General features: G+C 44.4%; 1 protein-coding gene across 2 annotated transcripts in view; it reads right to left on the reverse strand.

Moving 5' to 3' along the window:
* EPB41L4B (erythrocyte membrane protein band 4.1 like 4B) overlaps positions 1-27,551 on the reverse strand; it is a 266,029-nt gene that overhangs the window by 103,708 nt on the left and 134,770 nt on the right. Inside the window, exons 7-16 of one of the 2 annotated variants that reach the window (XM_075921604.1) lie at positions 27,169-27,289; positions 12,138-12,225; positions 11,832-11,920; positions 11,424-11,493; positions 11,093-11,262; positions 10,769-10,878; positions 8,644-8,674; positions 7,218-7,251; positions 4,865-4,932; positions 156-2,499 (exon numbers count right to left, since the gene is read on the reverse strand). In XM_075921604.1, the coding sequence (XP_075777719.1) occupies positions 2,352-2,499; positions 4,865-4,932; positions 7,218-7,251; positions 8,644-8,674; positions 10,769-10,878; positions 11,093-11,262; positions 11,424-11,493; positions 11,832-11,920; positions 12,138-12,225; positions 27,169-27,289 (929 nt within the window). In that variant the 3' untranslated portion in view covers positions 156-2,351. Of the gene's footprint in view, positions 1-155; positions 2,500-4,864; positions 4,933-7,217; positions 7,252-8,643; positions 8,675-10,768; positions 10,879-11,092; positions 11,263-11,423; positions 11,494-11,831; positions 11,921-12,137; positions 12,226-27,168; positions 27,290-27,551 lie in introns of those variants that run through there. The other variant, XM_075921605.1, reaches the window with a different exon arrangement.

Genomic DNA, 27,551 nt, shown 5'->3' on the forward strand with positions numbered 1-27,551 from the left:
TTATTAAGCAATTTTAAATTAAAGGAGTCAAACTTTAACAGTGAAACTTGCCAAACATTTTCAGAAGAATATGCAGAAGAATTTTGCTTTGAGATAGGAAGGTTTCTCTTTGCTGAGGAACGAAAGTGATAGGCTGCATTTCTAACATACAAAGGTTGGTATCATTGATTTATTAACTAACCTTACTTTCCAAATAGTAAACGTGTCAATTTTAGGGAAAAAAACCAACAACCCTGAAGTGTACTTTAAATTAAAATAGATGATCAAAAGGTAGAGTCACTTCCTAGTTCACTGCAGTGGCCTAAGTCAGCAGCACCACCAGAGAGAAACATTAAATGCAAAATATCAGACTTTACCTTTTAAGTATTCTTCAAAGGAAACAGCTGTAGTAGGAGCGAAGGGGAGCAGGGAACAACTTACTCTTACTGCTTAAAATACCAACTCTCTTTACCTCCGAATCTCACTGCTGTTATAGATATTCAGGACAACTATGTACTGAGGGGTGGGCATGCCATAAAAATAAAAGTAGCTAAGAATATCTCAGGTGCTTGTAAATGAAAAGAATAAGCAAGTGCTTACCTATTTGGCACAAGGCATGAAAATTGCTACGTACAAATAATTATAAAGGCAAAATTCACCCTTATGTAGAAATCAATCACAAGGCCTTTGCACCACTTAAATCTTCAACATAGGGCTAAAGTGGCACTTTAAGGAGAGATCTTTCACTATAAAGTAAATGTCTTCCACTCCCTATACAACAACAAAAAATACTGCATGCCGAAACAACACTGCGTATTATTTATAGAAATCAAATGAAGTTCCATAACAGAAACATGAAGTGATGAAAACTCAATTGAAGACTATACAAATTATATTGGCACTTTCATATTGCAGTGCACTATGCCTGCAAGTATTTTCTACTGCATTGCAAAGAAAATTGTGGTGTGATTCAACATTGGCTTGCTCCAATATTACCCCATCACAACAACAGCGTGACCCAAGCATAAAACTGAAGTAACGCAGTGGCGTATCATTCCCCAATTTCCACAAAAATTGCATTTGTATCTTTTAAACAGATAAACAACAACATATCCAAAACAAAACCTGAAGCTTGAGAATGTTTATTTGTACTTAGCACATATAAATATCAAAACAAATATTAATGATAGCATTTGTAAACAAATATACTTCACGAAGTTATGTACTATCAAATTCGCTCTGAAAAAAAATGCAGGCTTATCCCTATTTACAAACGGATGTTTATTAAAATCAAGTTAAAAAAACTACTGTTTAAGATATTTTAAAAGGAAAGATATTACTTATTTCTGCAAACTTCAAAAGATCAGTTATAAGGCCAAATTAAGAAAATACAAATAAAGATGGCACTATACTTTTCTCAGTAAAATATAGGCAAGTGATCAAAATACCAGTCATGCCTATGGAAGGGCCTGTTTTTCTAAAGTGTATATCCAACTTCGCAGAAGTCTAACATCTTTTTAATTACTCAGGACCCCCATCCAGTCTTTCCTCAAGAATTACATTGATTACAAGGTACCACTTAAACTTGGAGAAAAGTTTTCACGTGGTAGTTTTATGCATCCTTATGGATTACAGTCATAATTTAAGTAAAAAAAAAAAAATCAGACAAAAGACAGCAGCACCCATTATTAAGGCATTATTTTTTTTAACATTCCTGTGTTTATAGCAGCAAATACTGCCATTAGGCATAATATGCAATTTCTCATTGGTTTAATCAATAAATCTATTAAGTTTAAAATTATAGTGTTTTCCCTAGAGTTGTGTTTAAAGTTATAGAAACCCTTGTAATTTTATTCTGTGAAGACAACCTTTGATTATGACAACAGGATCCCTTTACCACTGGCCATTTAAGTAATTTTTAATTACAAAAGTGAGTTTTGACTCTGTTTTTCATTTATTTCACATCTCCTGTTCTTCTAGTTAAGAAAGTAAATTTCTGGTCCTTCATTTTTAAATTGTGTTCATAAATGAAACAAGCTGAGAAAATAATTGGATGTGGTGTGTAATATTTTAAAGAAACATGCTCAGACTCTCACACAAATATGATAAATTTAACAACTTACAATATTTCAGAATTTGAGCCACAGTGAACTCTGACCAGTTTTCATGAAACTTATCAGATTTTTACAAAAATATTGAAAATACTTCTTTTAAAAGATTGTCTAGGAACACTAACTAAACAAGACGGTTCTACAGAATAAGATACACTCTTTTTTACACCATATACTTTTAACACAATGCACAGACAGACAATGCTTATGGAATGTAATGATCATCTAAGATGAGAGGTGAAATTAGGATGACTCAGTTTCTCAAAGTGTTGTCATGAGTTTATCTTGGTACATCATACTTTGGATTCCTCCTACATTCTTCTGGTTCTGATCCTGGATATACTGTATATTGCGGTCGTCTCCACTTGTGGTAGGTTTCCACTGTGGCCTGTCATCATGGTAGGGTGGCCTGTACCATTTGCACAGTTATTGGTTAGTGAGAGGTAGAAGTAAATGTGACAATTATGAATGATACACATTAATATGAGTTTATCAGATAAGCTCTAAAATGCACATGAAAAATGATGGAGAGTGGATGCCATGAAAAGGAATTGTGGACAGAACCATTGGCTTGATGTAAAGTCCACTGAAACCACTGGGAGTCTTTTCATTGACTTCAATGCACTTTGGATCAGATCACGTGCACAGCACTTTTAGAATCTTTTCCTTCAAAAGTGAACAATAAAGCTAATCATGCTTGCAAGCCACTGAATTTTCAGGGAAGAAAATTAACTGCCACACATCTAAGTGGCACTGGCAAATGAGCAATAAATGCAGAATCATGCAAAAAGTTGAGCTAACAGTAATACTAGGTCTCAAAGGCTTACAAATTAAAACACAATTAGCATCAATGATGCAATAAATCATCCACCCATAAATGTAGCCATTCACTCAACACTGGTAGGATTAGTTACACATCCATCTTGTTAAACCCAACCAAACGTCTAGTACCTGCTACTACAGTACATGCTTGTGTATGAATTCACCCTATAGAACGACTAGGAAAAAAGTAAGTTTTCCCTGGCATGCTAGTATGGATATATTACCACCATCACTGAACTCTCCCAAGGTTTTTGAAAGCACTATGCACCAAATCACCATAGTTTTTAAAATTTGTTGTTTAAAGCAACACAATAAAAAGTGAATAAAAATGACTGACTAATGCAAGACAGCTGTGGGAATTATATGAAACCAGGGCTTGATCCTGCCAGGAGCTGAGCACGCCGGTACAAATCTACTTGACCTCTTAAACACATGCTCTAACTTTTATCCCATGAGTAGTCAACTTCACTGAGACTATTCACTCCTATTGATTCTAGTTAAACCACGTGTTTAAATGGTTTCCTGGATTGGGGCCAGACAGCTCAGCACTTTTTAGAGCTCAACTGACAGAGAAGCCCGTAGGATTGGTCTATGATGTATCTCTTGTGGACTTAGAGACATAACTTTGCAAAAAGCCATTTCTCATATTTTCCTGCAGTTCTTTGCAACGACTTTAATATTCACTAAAAAAACTTAACATGCTGCTCTGCTCATCTCAACATTATTGTGCCCCGAGGAAAGTTTTAGACTTTAAAAATATCGGAATTAACTAGACCGATCTCGTAAAAGGTTACAAAATTTCTGTAGAGACAGCCATTCCCTAGTGACAGGAAACTGGAGATTTTAGAACTCATTCAGTGTTGAAAACAAGAGGAGAGATTTTGAATAGTAGTTTTAGGTCCGATTCATAATGTATTTTAAAGTCTTTTCCATGGCTGTAGTTTTGTTTTTATGTTATTACCAGGCTTAAGGAATTTTGAGATAGAGATAAATAATCTCTACATCCACCTGAGAAATACTGTCTCTCTCATCACCATGCTCTTTTCTTGTTTCTTCAGTCTCATGATTTCAGACCAGACTATCCCCTTCTTCCACCTTGCACCTACCCTCTCTGCTAGAGCTCGCTTTCTCTTAGCATTTCATTCCACATGCCCCGAGAAGAAATTATCTTATATAAGAATATTAAGATGAAGAGGCAGAAAAAGCAGATAGATAAGAAAAGCAATATTATGTAGTCTAAGTGTGGCAAGTTGTATATTTCTGAATCTTAGACAGTGTCTGGCAATAAAATAATACAAGTCAAGAGTTACATTGTTACAATAGCCTGCAGAAAACAAAGCTATATTATAGACACAAAAAACCATACTGATTCAGTTTAGACTGAGTTTATTCCAATCTTATTCTCACTTAATTCCTGTCTGATAGCACTAAAATTAGTCTTCATGTAGCAAGAGCAGCCCTACTCATAGCTATGCAGATACTGAATTGTCATATGGTAGTTTTTAAATGTTCTTTTTCTGTGATTTAAAAAAATCTATCTATTAATACAATATTCAATAGGAAAGCATTATACTTTTCCATTTAAGTTTCTGGAGTGTAAGAAAAAAGTTGCTGCATATTACAAGTCCGTACATTGATGATTTAAGCCCACCCTAAAAAGACATGCTCCATTGTCTTCTGAGATTAAATGCTAATCAAAGTAAAATTCATTTTGCTAAAATTCTAAGAATCTCACTGCTGGACACCCAACCGATAGAAATTAGGAAAATGTGATCCTGAAATTGTTTTGAACAATAAATTTAAAATAAATGAAAGTAAACTATGTCAAAGCAATAAACTGAAGCGATTAACATACATCACCTCATCGCCTCACCCCAGTTCTGATCCAACAGATTGTTTAAAATAAAGGAGGAGGGAAAAAAGATCCCTCCCATACAATGAAGAGAGCTTACCTTACATTCACAGGAGTATGAGGGTGCCAGTGTGGCTGACCAGGATGCATATTAGGGTGATACAGCTGCTGGAAGTAAAACATTAGCTTTGATTATATAATTGTATCATTACTTAATCTGATTCCATTTGGTTAATTTTCTATGGAGCTCTTTTCTAAAGTGAAGAGTTGTCCTCAGATACATCATTGGCATTGTTACAATAGCCTGCATTGTTACTACAATTTTATACTTCCACTACCAGTTGGGTATGATTCCAGCTGTAGTGGCATGGGCACTGGCACAGGCTAGCAATCCAGAGTAAGTAGTCACAGGGTTCTGGCTGGTTTCTACTCAACATAGCTTGCCCATCTCTCCATTCATGTCTACCTAAGCTACATAACTATTTTTAGTGTACTGGTTAATGACTATATGTCTACACAAGCTGGGACTCACATATCCCAGTTTTAAATAGTCCAACGGACATTGTTACATGAAGAACAGTGCTGTACAGTGTAGTCTATCAATGTTTGATGATAGCAGTCAACCAGGGATATCAGCACCACATAGGGATTTGAAAGGCAAGATTCAGCTTCTCTTCTGTATTGCTCAACACATGCAGGGGGACTTCTGATGAAGCACTAGCATGAGCTTGGTTACAGCTGAATGAAAGTGAGATATTTTTGCCTCTCATGTTGGAAAGCTATTGCAACCAAAGCTGTTGCTCTTTTGCATAAATTTGGCACATCCATTGTTTGTTCAGGCAATGGGCAAAAAGCCATTTTCACTCAAGAGAGCGGAAGGGGGAAAAGGTCCAGAAGGATAACACCAAGCTGATGACTCTCCCTAAGCCCATCAAGTCCTGCTGATACAATGACAGAGGAATGAAATCACTACCGAGGTTTTAAACTTTTTTATTGAAAAATACAGTAAACTTCCGATAATCCGGCACCTTTAGGACCCAGGGGGTGCCGGATTATCAGATATGCCGGACTATCAGAAGGGGGGGCTATGAGGGGTCTGGAGTGGGGTGGGAGGGGTGCCACCCCAGACCCCTCATAGCCCCCCCTTACGATAGTCAGGCTCTGCCCCAGGAGTCCCTGATTCAGCCGCTGCTGGTCAGTTTCAGCAGCAGCTGAATCGGGGATGCCTGCAATAGAGCAGCGGGGGTGCTGCCGGGTTGGTCCCGCAGCGCCGAGGGGCGGCACTACGGCACCAACCCAGCAGCACTCCAGCTGCTCTTGGGGACGCCTGGGGCAGAGCAGCTGGAGTGCTGCCGGGTTGGTCCCGCAGCACCAAAGGACGGCGCTGCGGGACCAACTCGGCAGGATCCCAGCTGCTCTGCCCCAGGGGTCCCCAAGTCAGCCTCTGCTGAAACAGATCAGCGGCTGATTCCAGAAAGCCCCGGGCAGAGCAGCTCTGCCCCGGGCTTCCTGGAATCAGCCACTGATCTGTTTCAGCAGCGGCTGAATCGGAGATCCCTGGGGAAGAGCAGATGGGGTGCTGCCGGGTTGGTCCCGCAGCCCCGAGGGGCAGCGCTACAGGACCAACCGGGCAGTACCCCAGCTGCTCTGCTCCCGGCTTCCCCGATTCAGCTGCTGGTCAGTTTCAGCAGCAGCTGAATGGGGGGAGCCTGTCCGGCTGCCCCAGCACTTCCAGGTTCCTGATGGTGCCGGACCATCAGGAGTCCCAGAGCATTGGATGCCGGACTAATGGAGTTTTACTGTACATTGATTCGTTTCTGAGACATGGGGTCATTCTGGATGAAAATGCAACTTGCTCCCTCAACAGCACTGAATGCTACTGTGAAGTATATGAAACACGAATGGGACCCTCATTTCCACTCCAGAACCTTTACCCTGGTTAGGAGAAAGGAATGGTATAAAGTGTCCATAAGAGCCCCCAGTGCAACCACAGGAGGATTCCCCTGATGTGGACACCATGGAGGAAAATTGTAAGACTGCCTACTACAGACAGCAGGCACACAAAGTGCATTGGGGATGGGACCACACGATGCAACGCTGCAAAGGTTCTCAGTGCTGTGGTCCATAGGGAAGACCTAGGAGGATGCTAACTTAGAATGCCCTGTATGGATGATTAAATGATTGAGACACCTTTCCAGTCTCTAAGCTGGCCAGGATCAGGAGGAAGCAAAGGTGGCAGAAAGCGATCATCGTCCCCCGACCACCCACTGGGCTGCAAGTTCTATGCTGCAGCAGTTAAGAGAGACAGAACAAAATTTCACCAAAAGGATAAGAAAGAAATAACAGGGCAGAAGTGAGAAATAGGAAGTTACCTTAATTACAGACAGCAATATCTACACCGCTAAAGTAATAAAACTGAAGTTGATATTCCCTCCAGCAAATGTTACTCTTACCTGGTAGTTATGGACTTCAGGATTATTTTTTGCACTAAAATAAGACAAAGAAAAATAGCTTTTCTGTAATTAAAACTGACAAAAATAAGAAAATGGATCATTTCCTTGAATTAGTTTACTATGTGATGAAAAAGATTGAGAACTTGATCCTTCAACTGGCCACAGAAGGAAAAGCTCTATGCCTGTGTGGAGTCCCTCCAGGTCTAATGAGGCTACAGAGAAGCACATCCATCCATCCATCCTTATGCAGCCAGTTGCAGGATCGAGGCCCAAACTTTTTGGGAATACTGGAAATGTGCTGGTAACAGCACAGTTCCACCCCACAAACCTTCCAGATCCTGCATTATCAAAGTACATAGTTTGATATGAGGAGTAATGGAACTATCCATGTATAAGCAAGAGCTAAGACTTAAATAATAATAATATGAAAATGTCAAATATTACAGAGTACCAAAAAAGTTTGTAGAAAGTGTTACTTTTCTAAACTATATTTCTTCAAGCTCGTAAGAGTGTTTGTACTCATTTGTGGCTAAAATCATGGCAAGTTTTAATTTTTTAAAAAAATATAAGACATTTTAAATTTAATTAAGAGCCAAAAAAGTATGAAACATTTCTAATTGGAGAAAACCAACATTTTCCTTTACATTTCTAAAATTAATTCAATCATGTTTGTCTTACTAAACCTTAAAATCCCCACCCATTCTTCAGCTAACAAAATAAGAAATGGCATCTAAAAGCATTCTTTTTCAAAAATGAAAAACACCTGCAATTAGGGATTCATTACACAAGTATCTTCATCACCATAACTCTACTGCTGCTAGTGTGACCTTTCATTAAAAAGAAAGGTAAACACAACTGCACAGCACTAGTTAAGAGCTAGAAAAATTAGTGTGCTCCTTTGTACTCCATGTATTCCTACTGTCACATGTTTGTGAAGTGACACTGGAGTAGGTTACCACATGAAAAATATTAATTTAACAACACCTATAATTCAGTTTAAGATGGCATCATGTTCTATATTTTAGTGAGATGTAACAAAATGTATGTCCGATGTTACAAATTCAATTAAAAAACATTAATTGCTTGCTCAACAAAGGTCTGTTTGTACCACAGTCTACATTAAAGGGAAAAAGAAACGAAGATTTTTACTTACAAAGCAATTAACCAATACTAAGTGCTCAACATAATGACAACAGAGATAAGAAAGGAAATAAAATTCAATTTTGCACTTCCTTTCAAAAGGACAGAAATCCACTTAGAACAAAAAAGCAAACAATGTTTCATGCTTAGTCCCTGATCTTACACTGGGGTCAGCTGCCATGGGTGCAGAATTCTCTGCTAGCCAGTTCTGATGTGGGGACAGGGCCTCAGAACTCACTACCACGCTGTAATGATGTACTCACAATGAGAATCTAGATAAACTTACCATAGCTGTGCTGCCTTCACAGGATTGTTTGCTTAAAAGAAAGAAAACAATTAATCAACATTTACCTTTGAAAGAGAACTTAACAGTACCATAACCGTGGTTCTTTGAGATACTCTTCAAATATGTTAAAGACGGTGATAAATTGGATGATGATTAAGTGTTCCTCATGTCCCCTGAAGGTTGGCCAAAAAGTAATGGGCTTAATCTGAAGGGAGGGAGATTGAGTAGGAAAAATTTTCTAGCTCTTCAGACAGTTAAGTTCTAGAACAGGCTTCAGAGAGAGGTTGTGAAATCTCCATGATTGGAGGTTTTTAAGAACAGGTTGGACAAACACCTGTCAGTGATGGTCTAAGTTTACTTGGTCCTGCCTTAGCACAAGGTGCAGGACCTGAAGATAGCTCAAGGTTCCTTCCAGTCCCATACTTCTGTTATTCTATTCAATCCTACGACTCTCTGTTCCAGGATGTTCCTACGTACATTTTTTGTTCCAAGACCTGGCATCTACCGGTAGCTCAAGAGAGCATCCATTCTATCCTGTCCTGAAGCACCATAAGTGTAACTGTTAGGGATAGGGCAGAGTGAGATTGATCTCTTTTTATATATTCATTGGGTATAGCCAACCAAGAGAACTCTTGTAGGTCTTGTGGAGACACTATGGCTTGGAGCAATGTGGCTCTCAGCTAAATGCCAAAGATACATACCCCTTCACCAGAGGGCAACTGATGAGAGGATTTTAGATAGCGATATGGGCTGCTGGTGTTGCTCTAACACTGAATCCTGTTTCTTCTGATACTCTGATATAGGTAAGACCAGGAATGCTGAAGGGAGGAGCGACCTCTTCCTTGAGCACAACTGCGTCTGGCTTCTCGATGCCCAAGATGACGGACCCCACTAATCCATGATAGTAAGAATACTATTGGCTCCTTGGTATTTTACATTTCCTGTGCCATTCCTGAGCGGACATCAGCACAGTTTAAGGAAACGATGGGGTCAGTAACCCCCTAGATGTGCACATGGAGAAGTACCTCTACACATGGTTCTCCCCATTTCCATGAAGAAAGGGAAAGGGGAGAATGTGGCAAAAGTGTTGCTAACCCCCAAGAATTCCAAAAATCACACTTTAGTCACACAAAGAGAATTGCCCATGGTGGCCCAGAGAATGAGGCTGAGGAGAAGAAAAGACACAAGGAACAGTGAGGATGCAGGAGAGATAAAGGATAACAGAAAAGAATTGGGAAAAGTTGCTACCTTTGGTTTTTCAGCTGGTGACTCATTCGGTTGTGCTCACTACATTGAGCTATAATTTTGTTTGATTGTACAGGATGAACCTCCCAAATCTGGGACTCTCTGGTCTGGCAATATCCATGGTCTGTCAGGGCCATGGATGTTGCTGGACCAAAGAGAAGCCAGTCAGGAGAACCCCTGGCATCAGCAGGACCAGGTGGCAAATGGGGAGCTCCACCCCAGCCAGGGAAGCCCTGGTGTCAGATGGCCCAGGCGGCAAATGAGGGGTCCCTGCCTCACCTGGGGAACCCCTTGCAGCAGCAGGGCCAGGAGTGGGGCCAGGCAGGAGAACTGGCCCCAGTAATGGGGCCAGTGGTGACCGGGCAGCCCCAGCCAGGGAACTCTGGGAAACCCCCAGTGGCAATGGGATGGGCAGCCCCAGCTGGGTTAAAAGGGCAAGGTGGGGCCAGGAAACTCCTGGTGTCAAAAGGGCCAACTCCTAGAATCCCCAGCCGCAGTGGAGCTGGAGTTGCCGGGCGGCCCTGGCCAGAGAATCCCCGGTGGCAGCAGGGTGGCAGCTTCCAAGCCGGGCTGGTGGTGTCTGGATGGCCCCAGCATGGGAACTCAGGGAACCCCCCAGGAGCAGCGAGTGGGAGCCCCAGCCTGGGAGACTGGGAGTGGGACAGCCAGGAGGGGAGCACTGACCTCCCCTGGTCTGGCAAATTCCCTGGTATGGGAGTGCTCAGATCCCGAGGGTTCAGACCAGGGAGGTTCAACCTGTAATATGGTCACCTATACATGAGCAGAAATACTGAAATATGCATGTGTGCTCATTAACAGCCAGCCTTACAACTAGTTTAGTGACTGTGCAGAATTCAAGCAGATCGAATAAAAGCCCCACCTTTAAAAGTTGAATGCCTCCGTGATGGGTATCGTTTGCTGGGTTTTCTTTCAAATGTACTAGTTCTGCGTAACCTGGACCCATGTGTTGCTTGATACTCTGTTCGACCACTAAAAAAAATTTTTTTTTTCGTTAGATAGAGTAATTTAATTCCAGCCATGCTTTTGAGCTTATCAAACATGCTTACAGAAACCCAACAACTTTGCAAAGAGAGAAAGAGAGAGAGAATACTCAGAATGAACTGGATAATTCTATTATTTTTGTGCTGTGTCTTCCTGTGCCCTCAAAGAAATGCAAATGCACACTTGTTATTTCATTAAATACCTGAATCTGAAGCGTGATCCAAGCCTTATGAAGTCGGATCGGCTAGATTTACTGTTTGCTGGTGCTCGCAGCCTGAAGAATGCGTGGTGTTCCACTGCACATTTCCACAAATGTTTGCAAGTTTTGGCATTGTCTAACCGGAAAACAAAGGTGTGCTCTTGCTCTCTGCCCTAAATGCAGAAACAAAAACTTTGGACGTTGGCAAGCACATTAGTTAAAGGCAAACACAAAAGGGAAAGAGCCTGATCCAACAAGGTGCTGAGCTCCTTTAGAAGTGGAATGTGCTCAGCAGTTCAATGGATCAGGTTCCAAGGTAGGGAAAAAAATTTACCTGTTCATCATCTTCTACGACCACAAGTGTTAATTTGCTTTTTTTGAAGTCCATTTTAGTGATTTTAGGCCTAACCATACAGGAAATAAATAGACATTTTATAAGTTTAGGATTTTTAATGAACGAAAAACAAACAAGGCATATAAAAGGGTTTAAAATAATGGGACATCTGGAGCTTTTTAAACAGGTATTCGAAATATAAATAGATGTTTAACAAATCCCTTTGAATATTGTTGAAAAATAACCTAACCTGGTCAGAAGCATGCATCTTAATCTATCTTTGATATTGCAGAATTAACCATTCTACTTAACTCTACCACAAATAAATTCAAATCAAGCAGAAACAGATTATTGAAAAGGAGAAGGATTTCAGCAGTTAAATAGGGATATAAATAAAAAATGAATTACCAAAAAAATAAACCTATTTTGTTTGCTCCTTCAAAAATCAATATGCCTGTTGGTGTAAGTCCCAGAGCGTAGTCACATCCATCTCTTCCCTACAACCAAACACATGATGGAATAATCAATATGCAGTTACTAGCACAAATCTTAATATGGCCATAACGCAAACCTTTTCTTATAAGGTATAGTACCAAAGTCTATTTGTATGTTTTCATAGAAGAGAATTACAACTAGTTTATAAAGAGATGCATATTCTTCTATTTATAATCTCTGCCACTCCCCACAGAAATAGAACAACAGTGTACGTCTTACCTTAACAACATGCATATCTACACCATACATTTCCAACCATTTAGCTTTGTTCAAGTAGCACAACTCAGCCTGTGCTGGGGTTTTTCCCCTGTGAAAATAAAATGGAAAATGTATTTTAGTTTGCAGTAGAGTATTTGCTTATATACAGTACAACTCCCCTTTTCATCCATCATCCAGGCTCCCCTGCCTAGGACTCTGCAGAACACTTAAATACAGGCTTAACTTTACACGTCTACTTAAGTCCAAACCTGTTCAGCAAAGTATGAAAACATAAGTTTAAGTACTTTGCTATGTAAGCAGGGTCTTAAGTAAAGGCCTATATGCTTTGCTGACCTTGGGCCTGGAAGACTACATATGGACTCCATGCTGCTGAATTCATACACAGCAGAACTTATAAATTTAGGCATTCCTGGATTGCTATAATTGAATGCAATCCTCTTTTATTCCATTACTTACACTTGATAAAATGACTGCTTTATATTTGAATGCTGCCAGTTATATGCAAATGCAATCTTAATATCTACAAAGAAAGTGCATAATTGGAAAGAAAAAAATTTAATAAACTTTGTGCCACACTAACACTGATAATGATTACATTATGCACCTCTAAATAATGAAGTGTTCTTCAAAACAATTTCAAAGCCCAGGCTTTGAAAAATGGTAAGGAATTGGGCATCCTAACCATTTTAAGGACCCCAAAAATCTTTTGCAAATAGTTGGTGCATGCCTGCACCCCAGACTTCCACAAACTCAGCTCCGAGGGGTAAAGAACAAGGGGAAGTGCAGATTGACTGCTTTTTCACTTCTTTGTCTGCCAGGAATCCAGTCATGAGCCAAAGCAAAGGAAAAGGAGGGTAGGTGTGGAATATAAATAGGGCCATGCATCTCAAAGAACTTATAGTTACAGGCAAGAAACCTCTCTTTCTTTTTTAAGTGCCAACCCCTACATCTGTTCACATGTGGGTGACTGGCAAGCAGTCCTCAAAGGAAGGATGTAGCAAGGATGCAGGAAATGTAGACAACTGTAACACTGCAATTCCAGAGTCTGAGTCAGCAGAAGAAGTTTAAACCAGACCACAATGTTTTGTAAAAGTGTGTAAAAAACTCCAGGCTGAAATCTTACAAATATCCAACACGGGCACTTTTCAAAGCGATGCTATGGAGATTGCCTGTGCTCTAGTGGAATCGATTTTCACCTCGTTCAAGAGAGGGAGATGTGAATCACCCTAGCTGCATCATAGTGCAAGAGGCTCATGGGTATGTGGTAGTGAGAGTCTGTTCACTGTCCAATTCAAAGTACCCCAAAACATAAATGTCACACCATATCAGATACATGTAATGGAAAATTAATAACACAGTTACCATTAATATTCTTGCATGGTGTATGTATGGGAAACACCCAAGAGATCATCAGAAGGAAATGTGGAAGAAAAGCGTGCTTATCAGATACATCTGGGGAGTGGATAAGCAGGTTTCTCTCAGAGTAAGGACAAGCTGATGCTTCCAGCAGGTGTCATCAAACTCAATAAGAAATCAGACAGCAAGTGGCCATTCATTTGCATTGCAAAAGAGAAGGAACAGATCAGTTTGCATTTTTAAAAACAAAACGGGGGGGGGGGGGGGGGCAGGAAGGAAAGTAGGATGGGTCCTCATTCGGCAAGCTCCACGTCTCCTTTCTCACAGTTTGACTTTTATTTTGAGGGTCAACCTTCAGAAGACGTCAATTCAAAGGCTAACTGGACTATAGGAGAAGGTCAAAGAACATCAAGTGACCGTTCACTTAAGGATATATGGGAACTGAGCACTTTGGATTTTGTGGAAGATGTTGACGGGGGGTGTTCGGGTTATAAGAACATAAGAACGGCCATACTGGGTCAGACCAAAGGTTCATCTAGTCTAGTATGCTATCTGCCAACAGTGCCCAATGCCAGATGCCACAGAGGGGCTACATCTAGACTGGCATTATTTTCTGGAAATGGGATTTGGAAAAGAGTGTCTAGATTGGCATGGGCGCTTTTCTGCAAAAGCACTTTTTGCGGAAAAGCGTCTGTGGCCAATCTAGATGCGCTTTTCCACAAAAAAGCCCCGATTGCCATTTTCGCGATCGGGGCTTTTTTGCGGAAAACACATCTCTGCTGTCTACACTGGCCCTTTTGTGCAAAAGTCTTTCGGAAAAAGACTTTTGCCCGAACGGGAGCAGCATAGTATTTCCGGAAAAGCACTGACGATCATGTAAGATTGTCAGTGCTTTTCTGGAAATTCAAGCGGCCAGTGTAGACAGCTGGCAAGTTTTTCCGGAAAAGCGGATGATTTTCCGGAAAAACTTGCCAGTCTAGACACAGCCAGGGAGTAAACACAACACATAATCATCATGTGAGCCCTCTCCTGTCATCCATTTCCAGACAAACAGAGGCTAGGGACACCATTCCTACCTCTCCTGGCTAATAGCCATGTACCTAATCTCCATGAATTTAGGTTCTTTTTGAACCCTGTTAAAGTCCTAGTCTTCACAACGACCTCTGGAAAGGAGTTCCACAGGTTGACTGCGCTGAGTGAAGAAAAACTTCCTTTTGTTTGTTTTAAACCTGCTACCTATTAATTTCCTTTGGTTAACCCTAGTTATTGTATAATAGGAACAAGTAAATAACTTTTCCTTATTTATTTTTTCAACACCAGTTCAGTGAGATCTTTTTGAAGTTCCTCACAGCCTTAACTAGCTTAGTATCATCTGCAAATTTTGCCACCTCACTGTTTAACCCTTTCTCTAGATCATTTATAAATAAGTTGAATAAGATTCATGTCAGGACAGACCTTGAGGGACACCACTAGTTATCTCCATTCTGAAAACTTACCATTTATTCCTATCCTTTGTTTCCTGTCTTTTAACCAGTTATCAGTCCATGAAAGAACCTTCCTTGTTATCCCATGACAACTTACTTTACTTAAGAACCTTTGGTGAGGGATCTTGTCAAAGGCTTTCTGGAAATCTAAGTACATTATATCCACTGGATCCCCCTTGTCCACATGTTTGTTGACCCCCTCAAAGAACTCTAGAGGTATGTCTACACTACCACCCTAGTTCGAACTAGGGTGGTTAATGTAGGCAACCGAAGTTGCAAATGAAGCCCGGGATTTGAATTTCCCGGGCTTCATTTGCATCTTGCCGGGCGCCGCCATTTTTAAATCCCCGTTAGTTCGGACTCGTGCCCCCGGCTACACACGGCACGGAGTAGGTAGTTCGGATTAGGCTGCCTATTCCGAACTACCGGTACACCTCGTTCCATGAGGAGTAATAGTAGGTCAGAATAGGAAGCCTAATCCGAACTACCTACTCCGTGCCGCGTGTAGCCGCGGGCACGGAGTCCGAACTAGCTGGGATTTAAAAATGGCGGCACCCGCCAAGATGCAAACGAAGCCCGGGAAATTCAAATCCCGGGCTTCATTTGCAACTTCGGTTGCCTATATTAACCACCCTAGTTCGAACTAGGGTGGTAGTGTAGACATACCCTAGTAGATCAGTAAGGCATGATATCCCTTTACAGAAACCATGTTGACTTTTCCCCAACAAATTATGTTCATGTATGTGTCGGAGAATTTTATTTTACTATGGTTTCAACTACTTTGCCTGGTACTGACATTAGACTTACTAGTCTGTAATAGCCAGGATCACCTCTACAGCCTTTTTAAAATATTGGTGTCACGTTAGCTATCTTCCAGTCCTTGGGTACAGAGCTCATTTAAAGGATAGGTTACAAACCACAGTTAATAGTTCTGCAGTTTCACATTTGAGTTATTTCAGAACTCTTGGGTGAAAGCCATCTGGATCCAGTGACTTGTTACTGTTAAGTTTATTAATTTGTTCCAAAGCCTCCTCTAATGACACCTCAATCTGGTACCATTCCTCAGATTTGTCACCGAAAAAGAATGACTCAGGTTTGGGAATTTCCCTAACATCCGCAGCTGTGAAGACTGAAGCAAAGAATAAATTTAGTTTCTGCATTGTGTGGGGGTTCTCCTGTCCCCCTTCCCTTTCTTAGTCTCCGAGCACCCTTGAGGTGCGCTCCCGGCTCTATCCCTGCTGCCAGACGAATGTGCTGCGGGTTTGCAGGGTGGGGGGTCTGGGCCCACCCTCACTCCCAGACCCCAGCCCAGGGCCCTAAGGACAGAGTCACTCTGACCTGTCCCACTGGAGGGGTAGTGCCCTTAACTGCCGGTGCGCCGGCATCCGTGCCCTGCCCTGGGCTCCTTCCACCCTGCTGTTCCTATCTGCCTTAAGCTCTCCCCAACTCCCTAGCTCCCCCCCCTTCTCCTATTCCCCCTCGGAACTTTATGCCTCCCCCCCATTCTCCTCGGCGTCTGACGTCACCCCCTCTCACTCCCCCTCCCCCTCTCCCGTCACTTCCGGCCGCCATCTTGCCTGCGGCCGCCGGGACGCATTGCCTAGCAACGCTGGCCTCCGCGCGAGCCGGTATGTGCAGGGCGGCGCTGCACGGCTCGCACACCGTCCTGGGTTGCCTGGCCCTCCCCACCAGAGACAACGCGATCGCCGGGTCAGTGCGGGGTGGGCCTGCTTCCAGGGAATGGGGGGGGGGCCCACCCCGTCACAATTGACTTTATCATCTTTGAGTGCTCCTTTAGCCTCTCAATCATCCAAGGGCTCCACTGGTTGTTTAGCCAGCTTCCTACTTCTGATGCACATAAAAAACATTTGCTATTACTTTTGGGGTTTTTGGCTAGCTGTTCTTCAAACTCCATTTTGGCTTCTCTTTTTATATTTTTACACTTAATTTGACAAAGTTTATGCTCTTTTCTATTTTCCTCACTAGGATCTGACTTCCACTTTTTAAAAGATGCCTTTTTATCTGCTTCTTTTACTTGGTTGTTAAGCCATAGTGCACTTTTTTGATTTTCTTATTGTGTTTTTTAATTTGGGGTATACATTTAAGTTGGACTTCTATTATGGTGTCTTTGAAAAGTTTCCATGCAGCTTGCAGGGATTTTACTTTTGTCACTGTACCTTTCAATTTCTATTTAACTAACTGCCTTCTTTTTGTATATTTCCCCTTTCTGAAATTAAATGCTACAGTGTTGGGCTCCTGCGGTGTTTTTTCCACCATAGAGATGTTAAATTTTATTACATTATGGTCTCTGTTTCCAAGCGGTCCAGTTATATTTACCTCTTGGACCAGATCCTGCGAGCCAATTAGGACTAAATCAAGTATAGCCTCTCTCCTTCTGGGTTCCAGAACCAGCTGCTCCAAAAAGCAGTCAATTAAGGTATCAAGAAATTTTATCTCTGCATCCTGTCCTGAGATGAAGTGTACCCAGTCAGTATGGGGATAGTTAAAATCCCCTACTATTATTTTTTATTTTGATAGCCTCACTTATCTCCCTTAGCATTTCATAGTCACTATCACTGTCCTGATCAGGTGGTCAATAATAGATCCCTACTGCTATATTCTTATTATTAGAGCATGGAATTACTATCCATAGAAATTCTATGGAACATTTTGGCTCATTTAAGATTTTTACTTTATTTGATTCTACATTTTCTTTCCCGTAGAGTGCCGCTCCCTAACCAGTGTGACCTGTTCTGTCCTTCCGATATACTTTGTACCCTGGCATGACTGTGTCCCATTCATCATCCTCATTCCACAAAGTTTCTGTGATGCCTATTATATCAATATCTTCCTTTAATGAGGCACTCCCATTCACACACGTTAGTATTTAGACTTTTAGCATTTGTGAATAAGCACTTTAAAAATGTGTCACTATTTAGCTGTCTGCCATTTCCTGATATATTAGACTTCTTTTCATTTGATTATGTCTCATTTGATCTTACCCATACTTTATCATCTTCCATCCTCTCCTCCTGACTAGAACATAGAGACTCTCTATTAACAGACCCTCCCCTAACAGATGTCTCTGTGTGATTCATGTGCTCCATCAGCTTTCCCCCAGCACTTAGTTTAAAAACTGCTCTATAACCTTTTTAATACTAAGTGCCAAGAATAAACAAAAAGCTGATGGATACCAGTGTATGTCTGGAGTATAGCAAGCAGGCTCCTGGAATGAGAGTTGCTCAGTTAGGGATGCTTATTACACAGACACTCAATGTATGCTTATATGCTGGCTGGGAGTCTCCAGACAAGAGAATTACAGCAGCATAACAATTTATGCACCACAAGGAAGATAGTGTAACAACCCCTCAGTGAGCTGAATTGCACCCCAGAATGTGAAAATGTCCTAACTGATAATAAAGGAGGATAAAATCTGAAATCCATGGAGCATCTGAGCAGACATTACTTCCCCATGTGTCCACTTTGCTACAGCAACAAACAATCTCGGTGATTTCTTAAATGGTTTAATATTTTGCAGGTAGAATGCCAATGCTCATCAGACACCAAGAAAATTCAGTCTCCTTCCTCACTGAAGGCATTCAGGAAGAATACTAGTAAGTGAATTGATAGGATGATGTGGAATTCAGAAACTACCTTTGGGTTGAACTTTAGGAGGTGTGAACGGATACCTTTTCTTCATGAAGTATAATGTATGATGGGTTGGTCCATGAGGCCCCCAAATCTTCCACTGGCCAATGCAATGGCAACCAGCAAAAAAGATCTTAATTGGTAAGTGGGACCTTGAAAACATGGCCAGGGGTTCAAAAGTGGCCCAGTGGTTACCTTCACTCATAACTAGTGATGAAATGCTTTCTGATGCTGCCCACCAGTGAGTTCTGAGCACATGGGAGGTGCAACACAGAAATTGTGATGTGGTTCCAGATGCACCAGTTCCATAAGTTGACTGTCTCTATGCAAACTGGGAAGGATTTTGCCCCTCCTCATTATTATGGAAAACAGTTCTCTTGTTGCCAGATATTACCCAAATATGTCAGTATCATATCACTGGGAGGAAAGCATTGCATGCCTGTCTGACTGCACTTAGTTCCAAAAGATTACTACCCATCTCAGTCTTCCCTGGTGTCCATGTATGTATCTTGTGATGGGTGACTGCCTATGTGGGCTCACCTGCCTACAAGGGATGCATCCATAATTATCATCATGCTGGCTACGTACATGTGTGCCGGGTGGGGTGAGAGTAGGAAAGGGACTGCAATGCACTCAACGTGGGGGTGCTGAGTGAAGCCCTGACATTGACTGTGACTGTCACAATGGTGTTCACGCTGTGTCTGTCTGGCACACATACCAGGACTTACAGCAACAGAGTTGCAGCCTGACAAATGGAAAGAGAGCCTGACTTTTGTTCTGGGTTTAGGAGTGACTTGGTTTACCGTACTGCTCATAACCAAGAGTCCATTTGCAACTCTTGGGAGGCTCTTGCTTGCAGTCACTTCTAGGGTCTTGCTGATAATGTCTAGGAGCTGTGTAGGAGTCCAAGTAAATTTTTCCATGTTTATGCAGATGTCCAAGGATGCAAGGAAGCAAAGCAAGGACAAAATTGCCAACTGAACTTTCAGATGGAATCTGTGTGTTAAAAGCCAGCCATTCAAATTCAGAAAATGCTGTAAACTTTTTGTCTCTTCTGTGCTGTCACCAGTAAGAAGACCTTTGTGAAGGCCTTGGATGCTGTTAGATATAATAGGAGTCCTCTGAACCGGCAGTGTTTCTGTCCTAGAGCAAACTTGAGGAACCTTCTCTGGGACAGGCCCAAGTCCATGTGATAAAATGCATCTTCTTGTTCAGAGCTGTTCCTCGTATGTCCTTTTTTCCAAACAGGGAGCTACTCAGGCCAACATAACCACGCAGAATTTTAATTTATGAATAAAAACATTTAATTGCGATAGATCAAGAACAGAGCCTCCATCCTCTCTTTTCCTTGGGAACTCTGCAATTGTGAGAGAACCCTTTTCTCTGGATGCAAAGGTAGAACTTGCTCTGTCATTCCTCATTTGAGGAGTGAGTCTACCCACTACTGGAGGATCTGAGAGCAGTCTCTGAAGGAAGGAAGGAAGGAAGGAGCAGAATGTTTACCCAAGAAAGGAACTTCTGAGGTGATGGAGAAAGAAATGTGATGGCATAGCTCAAATTAATGATATCTAGTATCCACTTGTCTATTACAGTTGTGGACAAAGTATGGTAAGCAGCCACCAAAGGGTAGTTTGGGAACAGGTGAGGATGTTGTTATTATTACGTTGCAATCTTCCAAAGTCCTGTCAAAAGGAGCTGTTAGCTAGTGGATAAGGCTGGGTAGAGGTCGTCTAGTGATGGGACTGCATACATGGGCCTCTAAGCTCTTTGGGTATGTCTACACTACCCTCCTAGTTCGAACTAGGAGGGTAACGTAGGCATACCGCACTTGCAAATGAAGCCCGGGATTTGAATTTCCCGGGCTTCATTTGCATAAGCGGGGAGCCGCCATTTTTAAAACCCCGCTGGTTCGAACCCCGTGCAGCACGGCTACACGGGGCACGAACTAGGTAGTTCGAACTAGGCTTCCTAGTTCGAACTACTGTTACTCCTCATTTCACGAGGAGTAACGGTAGTTCGAACTAGGAAGCCTAGTTCGAACTACCTAGTTCATGCCCCGTGTAGCCGCGCTGCACGGGGTTTGAACCAGCGGGGTTTTAAAAATGGCGGCTCCCAGCTTATGCAAATGAAGCCCGGGAAAGTCAAATCCCGGGCTTCATTTGCAAGTGCGGTATGCCTACATTATCCCACTAGTTCGAACTAGCTGGGTAGTGTAGACATACCCTGCGATACTTGAATAGTGGTTCTTATAGTTAGAGCCCTTCATGGAAACAAAATTTTGCATCCACAGCTGTGTCCACAAAAATGAGCCACCGACATGTATACCCATGGATATAAAGCAAATATCCGCAAATATGCAGGATTCTAGATTCAAAATTTGGACTTGCAAAAATGAGATTCAGATATCTACATCTACATCCACGGATATGGATACCCCTGGATATAGAGTGGATAGCCAAAATGGCAACCGCCCGTGAACATGCTAATGAAGCGCGGGATATTTAAATCCCTGTTCTCCTGGGGGAGTTTTATCTTGGAATTCTAGGAATTTTGTGTAGTTCATAAAATTTTGCTAGCAAGGCCTGCTGGTTAGAGAATATGAACCTGAAGACCGGTGGATGTAAATACCGTCTGCCCTGAAAGGCCAATATGCTTAGCTCTGTCTGTAACAGTGGTTTCAGGATGGTACTATTTGGAACTTGTGCACTGCTAGGAAATTAAAGACTAGGTGGGTAAACAATAACTCTGCCCCTTTCATAGCACAAAGTAACATTTATCAGCCCTTTTTGCCACAGAGGTACAGACTGATGCTGTATGCTACACCATTCTAGCTGGTTCTGCATTCACCAGAAAAGCTACCTGAATGGGTCTTGAGGGCTGTAGAACATCCCAGAGTTTGTTCTGTGTATCTTGAACTTCTAAGAAGCTGGGAATGGTGAAGCTGGGGCAATTGCCTCATCAGGTGAGGAAGAAGTTATACTTGTTGGTATCACCTGATCCAGGTGTGACGTAGTGGGGGTACCTGGCTGGTTTCTATGCTGCTGGCTCTGGGGGAACCCCCACTGGCTGCCGTGGGTACCACGACCCAGCAAAACAGGATGAGTCACTATGCAAACCAGTGGCCAGACACCCCCCATGGAGAGGAACAAAGGAAGGTGGAATGCTGCCTTGGCTGGGGGGCAGGGCTGGAAGTTAGGGAGTTGGTTGGTGGCTGTCTGTGAGGATGGATGAGACAGCTTAGGGAGAGGAGCTGGAGTTTAGGGGCCCAGTCTCCCCCCTCTCAAGGGGGCCTGAGGCATCCTAGCCCAGTTCCTGTAACCAGATTACATCTGTGCTGCGCTGTGCTGGAGGAGCAATAAACCACCCTCAATTCCACTGGCTGGTACAGTCTGTTTGTGCCATTTCGGGGTGCAGGAGACGGGGAACCCCCAACGTGCCGTCACACTGGTGTCAGAAGTGGGATGCACTGCACCCCGTGGATGAAGCTCCCAGCGGCGAGCGACAAGGCGCAGTAGAAGCAAGAGCCCTGGAGCCAGGCGTGCTGGAGACAGAGCGAAGCGGTTCCTGGGAATCGTGGGGTGCTGCAGCACTAGACTGGTGAGTCTGCACCAAGGGGACCAGCGGGCAGATGGCCTCCGCCCAACTCTTGAAGGCAGAGCTGGTGGGGCTGTGCAGAGAGAGGGGCTTGCCTGTGCGGAAAGCAACCAAGGCCCAGCTGATTACCCAGCTGGAAGAGAATGACCAGCCACAGGGCCAGGATCTTGTCCCCAGGGGAAGCAGCCAGACCCCCCCTGAGAGTGTGTCAGGCTCAGAGAGGGGGAGGAGCACTGGAACCCACCGGAGAGATGAGACAGCGTCTCCCGGGAGGCCTGCAAGCCGTAGCCCATCTAGGGCAGGGGCCAGCCCAGCGGAGCTACGGCGGCTGGAGATCCAGCTGCGGATCAAGGAATTGGAAGTAGAGGACCGAGAGAGGGAGCGCCAAGATCGAGAGAAGGAGCGCCAAGATCGAGAGAGGCAGCGACAGCATGAGCTGGCCATGACAGAGCGGAGAACCGGCGGGGCACCAGCCCCGCCAAGTGCGGATGGGCCCCAGGGTCCCAGGACTGCCAGACGCTTGGAGAGGCTCGTGGTGGCCCAACTGAAGGACATGGGTGACATAGACGGGTTCCTCAGTGCCTTTGAGAGGGCCTGTGGACTGCAACGGGTCCCCCCAGCTGACTGGCTGCAGGAGCTCATCCCCGCACTGAACCAGGAGGTGGCCGGAGTGCTCAGTCAGCTGGAGGACCTACAGCCAGGGGATTACAACCGAGTCAAGGAGGCCCTGCTGCACAAGTTCGGGCTGACCCCCGAGATGTACAGGAAGAAGTTCCGGGGGGTACAGAAAGGGCCACGGGAGACCTATGTGGACCTGGCCTCCCGCCTGTCGCAATACTGCCGCAAGTGGGTGTCTGGAGTCGGAGCCCAGACCGCAGAGGAGCTGCTCAAGCTGGTCATGATGGAGCAGTTCTATGAAGCGTGCCCACCCAAACTGAGGCTGTGGCTCAAGGACCGGAGACCAGAGAACCCCCAGGAGGCCGGGAAACTGGCGGATGAGTTCACGGAGAGCCGGTCCAGGTGTGAACGGGAGTCCCGGAGAGAGAGGGAACCGCGCAGAGACCGGATCTCGGCTGAGCAACGGAGGGAGTCAACTACGGGGCGAGACCAAGGAACAGGTCGTCTGTGCCCCAGAGAACCAGCCAGGGCCTGGACAGAGACAGCCCAAAGCCTAACTTGCCATCGCTGTGGGCAAAAAGGCCACAAGAGGGCTCAGTGCACCAGGTCCCAGGACCGGGGACTTTCCAGGGTTAACTGGCTGGGGCGGGAGGAAGGGCAGGCTGCCCCAGAGGCAGGGGCTGGCAGGCAAACCTCAGCTCAGAGAGAGGGGAAGGATGCTCAGTGCACCTCCCCTGGGAGGTCTGATTCTCAGGAGGCGGATTTCTCCGTGTACCGGGTGGGGGCAGGACGGCCCCTGCGGAGCGAGTGCCTCATACCCCTGGAGGTGGATGGAAGGAAGGTGACGGGCTTCTGGGACACGGGGGCGGAGGTGACTCTGGCCCGATCCGACATAGTGGCCCCGGAGCGGATACTACCCCACGCGCAGCTGACCCTGAAGGGCATAGACGGGTCCCCGTTTAAGGTGCCTGTAGCCAGGGTGCATCTGAAATGGGGGGCCAAGGAGGGCCTCAAGGAAGTGGGGGTGCACCCGCACTTGCCCACTGAGGTGCTGATGGGGAATGACCTAGAGGAGTGGCCCCATGAATCCCAGCGGGCTCTAGTCACTACCCGGAGCCAGAGCCAGCGGGGGGCTGACAACGTGGGTCCAGGGAAGGACTCCGGGCAGCGTCCTCAGGGTCCCATCCCAGTGGACACGGGGTCCAGCCAGGCTGGGACTCCGGACCTAGGCAAAGGTGGGGAACAGGTCCCGATCCCTGCCTCAGCAGCTGAATTCCAGGCTGAGGTGCAGGCAGACCCCTCCTTGCAGAGGCTGAGGGACCAGGCTGGCCTCCGTGCAGCTCAGCCCCGGGGGAGAGGTGGCCAGGAGAGATTCCTGCGGGAGCGTGGGCTCCTGTTCCGTGAGTGGCTCCCCCCCAGGAAGGTGAGGGCATGGAGGGTAGAGCGGCAGCTGGTCGTCCCCCGAAAGTATCGCCTCAAGCTGCTGTATTTGGCCCACGATTCCCCCGTTGGGGGCCACCGGGGGACCCGGAGCACCCGGCTGAAGCTGCTCCAGCACTTCTATTGGCCGGGAATCTTTACAGCCGTGCAGCGGTACTGCCGGTCCTGTGACTCCTGCCAGAGGGGCGGGAAGGCCCAAGACAGGAGGAAAGCGGCTTGGGGGTCTCTACCCCAGATAGACCCTCTGGGCTTGCTGAGAGAGTTATGGGAGGGGAAGACCTCCCTGGATGGAGCTTCGGGGGTGGAAGCCGCCCTGGTTGTCCAGAGAAGGCTCACTGGGCTCATGGCCCCGGCCCGAGAGACCCTGGCCAGAGATCAAGGCCAGCGGAAGGGTGGGTGTGACCCCCGAGGACAGGCCTGTGCCAGTCGCCCTGGAGCGGGGCGGCGAGTGGACAGAGGGAAGCCAGCTCATGTGGGGCCTCGCCACGACCGGCCTGAGTCAAGGGGAGCACCCATGTCCCCAGGGCGGGTTCCCACGCAGAGGACCCGAACTTCCCTAGGTCACGAGCGGAGTGACCCTGCTCAGTTCGCTCTCGGAGGGGGGAGAACTGTGACGTAGTGGGGGTACCTGGCTGGTTTCTATGCTGCTGGCTCTGGGGGAACCCCCACTGGCTGCCGTGGGTACCACGACCCAGCAAAACAGGATGAGTCACTATGCAAACCAGTGGCCAGACACCCCCCATGGAGAGGAACAAAGGAAGGTGGAATGCTGCCTTGGCTGGGGGGCAGGGCTGGAAGTTAGGGAGTTGGTTGGTGGCTGTCTGTGAGGATGGATGAGACAGCTTAGGGAGAGGAGCTGGAGTTTAGGGGCCCAGTCTCCCCCCTCTCAAGGGGGCCTGAGGCATCCTAGCCCAGTTCCTGTAACCAGATTACATCTGTGCTGCGCTGTGCTGGAGGAGCAATAAACCACCCTCAATTCCACTGGCTGGTACAGTCTGTTTGTGCCATTTCGGGGTGCAGGAGACGGGGAACCCCCAACGTGCCGTCACACCAGGTCATCATTTTCTTCCTCCACATATTCCAGCGAAGCCTGATGCTGTTGTCAAGGAGGAGGAGGACAATATGACTCTCGTTGAATACATAGATTCAGGTGTCATGCATAAGGATCTCCCATAGGGCCCCTCTGACCAAAGGCTGGTTGGGCACATGGGGGAGATGGTGAGACTGTGAAACCATTATATACCAGAAGCCTCTTGTAGAGTAATCCTACCAGAGCCCAGGACAGGTCCAAGAAATCCTTGAAGCCCTGTCTGTCCTAATCTCCTTAGTTAGGGGAAGTGATAGTTCATTCTGGACATAGGATTCAGCGGATGAGAAAGCCAGGTCCATTTTCAGTACTATCAGTAACAGGAGGAAGAAGCTCCGGCTCCTGGAAGAAGTGACAGACACTGTATTTGGTGGCAATATGTGCACCAATGCAGTAGAGCTCAAGAAGGAGCCAGGACAGAACACAAAGATTTTAAATCCTAGATTTCTGAGCATAATCCTGCTCCCAAATGGGGGGGGACATAGAGTCCTCAGGGTGGGGAAAATTAAGCCACACTAACGAAACAGAAGATTATAAAACTCTATAAAAACACTAACACACGACATGTAATGATCTATAAGAGAGATGAAGACAGTGCAAGGATTGTTCTGGGCACAGAGAAACACAGAGTTCCAAGGTGCAGGCACAGACTAATGGACACTACTTGCAATATGTTCTGGGTTCATGTGCATGGTAGAATACACTTCAGTAATAATAAGAAGAATAAAAAAAGAACTTTGATGTTATGGGGCCTGATTTTTAAACTGGACTTCCATTTCTGAGGGAACAATTTTGCATCCACAGTTCTTTCATGCTTTTTAATGACTATTTGTTTGGGAGGAAACAATTGTGTCTCAAGAATGGAGACTTTGTTTGAAAACCATACCCCAACTTCAATGTAGTATCATCGGAGTCCATAACAAGCTCAAAGTCTCCAAGAAGCTATAATAAGCCAAACTACCATTATTCAAAGCATTGACTTATCAGAAAAAATAAAACTGTCTCTAAAACGTGGTCAGTTTCTACAAAATTAAGAGGAAATGAAACTTACAAAACTGCACATTATTGCCTCTATAGCCATTTGTTAGGATGAGAGTAATTAAATATTAAAAATAGCCAAGTTCTTCCTTTTCTATTATCTATAATTATCTCTTACTTCACTGGACTGCTGCCATATAACTGGTTATAGTTGCAAATAGCATAGTACTACCACAATAATACAGTTTCTTAACTGCTCCAAAGTTTTAGAAAAGCTGCAAAATAGCCAATACAATCTTCATCATTTCTAATAGTGAAACTCCTGTTGATCAAAGGACCTCAATGTTTTGCATTTAACATGGAGATGTCAGGGTTAAACCATTCCTTGTTCATGTCTTAACGTCACCCTCATTAAAAAATCTGATTCGGAGAGCTGGATTTAAGCTTCTGGTTCTATATCAAAAACCTTAAATCTTTGAGAGACTGACTGGGTGGTCAAAAATAGCTCTCTAAGGGTACTACCTAATGTAAAAATTATGTGAAGGAATCTTGGAAGGCTCTCACTTGTAGAAAATAAACTCCTTCAACACCTCAAGAAGAGAAAATGGAGCCAAAATGCTGAAATTGATAATTAACCATACAACCCTGTCTGATGTCAATGCCTGCTACTTCTTTAAAGGAGTTCTAGATGTGTCTAGAAAACCCTAAAACAACATGTGTTGAGACTGATCCAAAAGCAAGGGGGTCTATTCAGCATTATTTGATTTTGGAGAAGAATCTCTTGGGCATCTATTTTAAAGCTGACACCATCACACAGGCACCATACCTGCACTCGTTCCATTTCTGAAAGATATCAAATTCCATAGCTTCAGTCTGGTTTGGTGAAAATCTGAATTCAGACACTAGCTCTGGTGTGTGTTCTGGGTGTTCACACTCTCCAAGTTCAGCTGTAATCATTCAGAAAGCCAGACAAAAGGTCATGCTGTCACCAGAAACATTAAAAAACAACTGCTCCATATCCACATTTAGCAGGCTACAGAAGAAGTTTTAGAATTATACATTTATTATTGTATCTGTGTGCACATTTAAATTCTGAAAACTCAAATTATAAATCAAACTAGAAATTCTGTAGGAAAGTTTAAGACAGGTTCAGAATTCTAAACTTATGAAATGCTGCTACATCTTGCATTTAGGAGATTTTAAGAGGAA

Source organism: Pelodiscus sinensis, chromosome 2 (assembly GCF_049634645.1).
Source record: "Pelodiscus sinensis isolate JC-2024 chromosome 2, ASM4963464v1, whole genome shotgun sequence".
Lineage (NCBI taxonomy): Eukaryota > Metazoa > Chordata > Testudines > Trionychidae > Pelodiscus > Pelodiscus sinensis.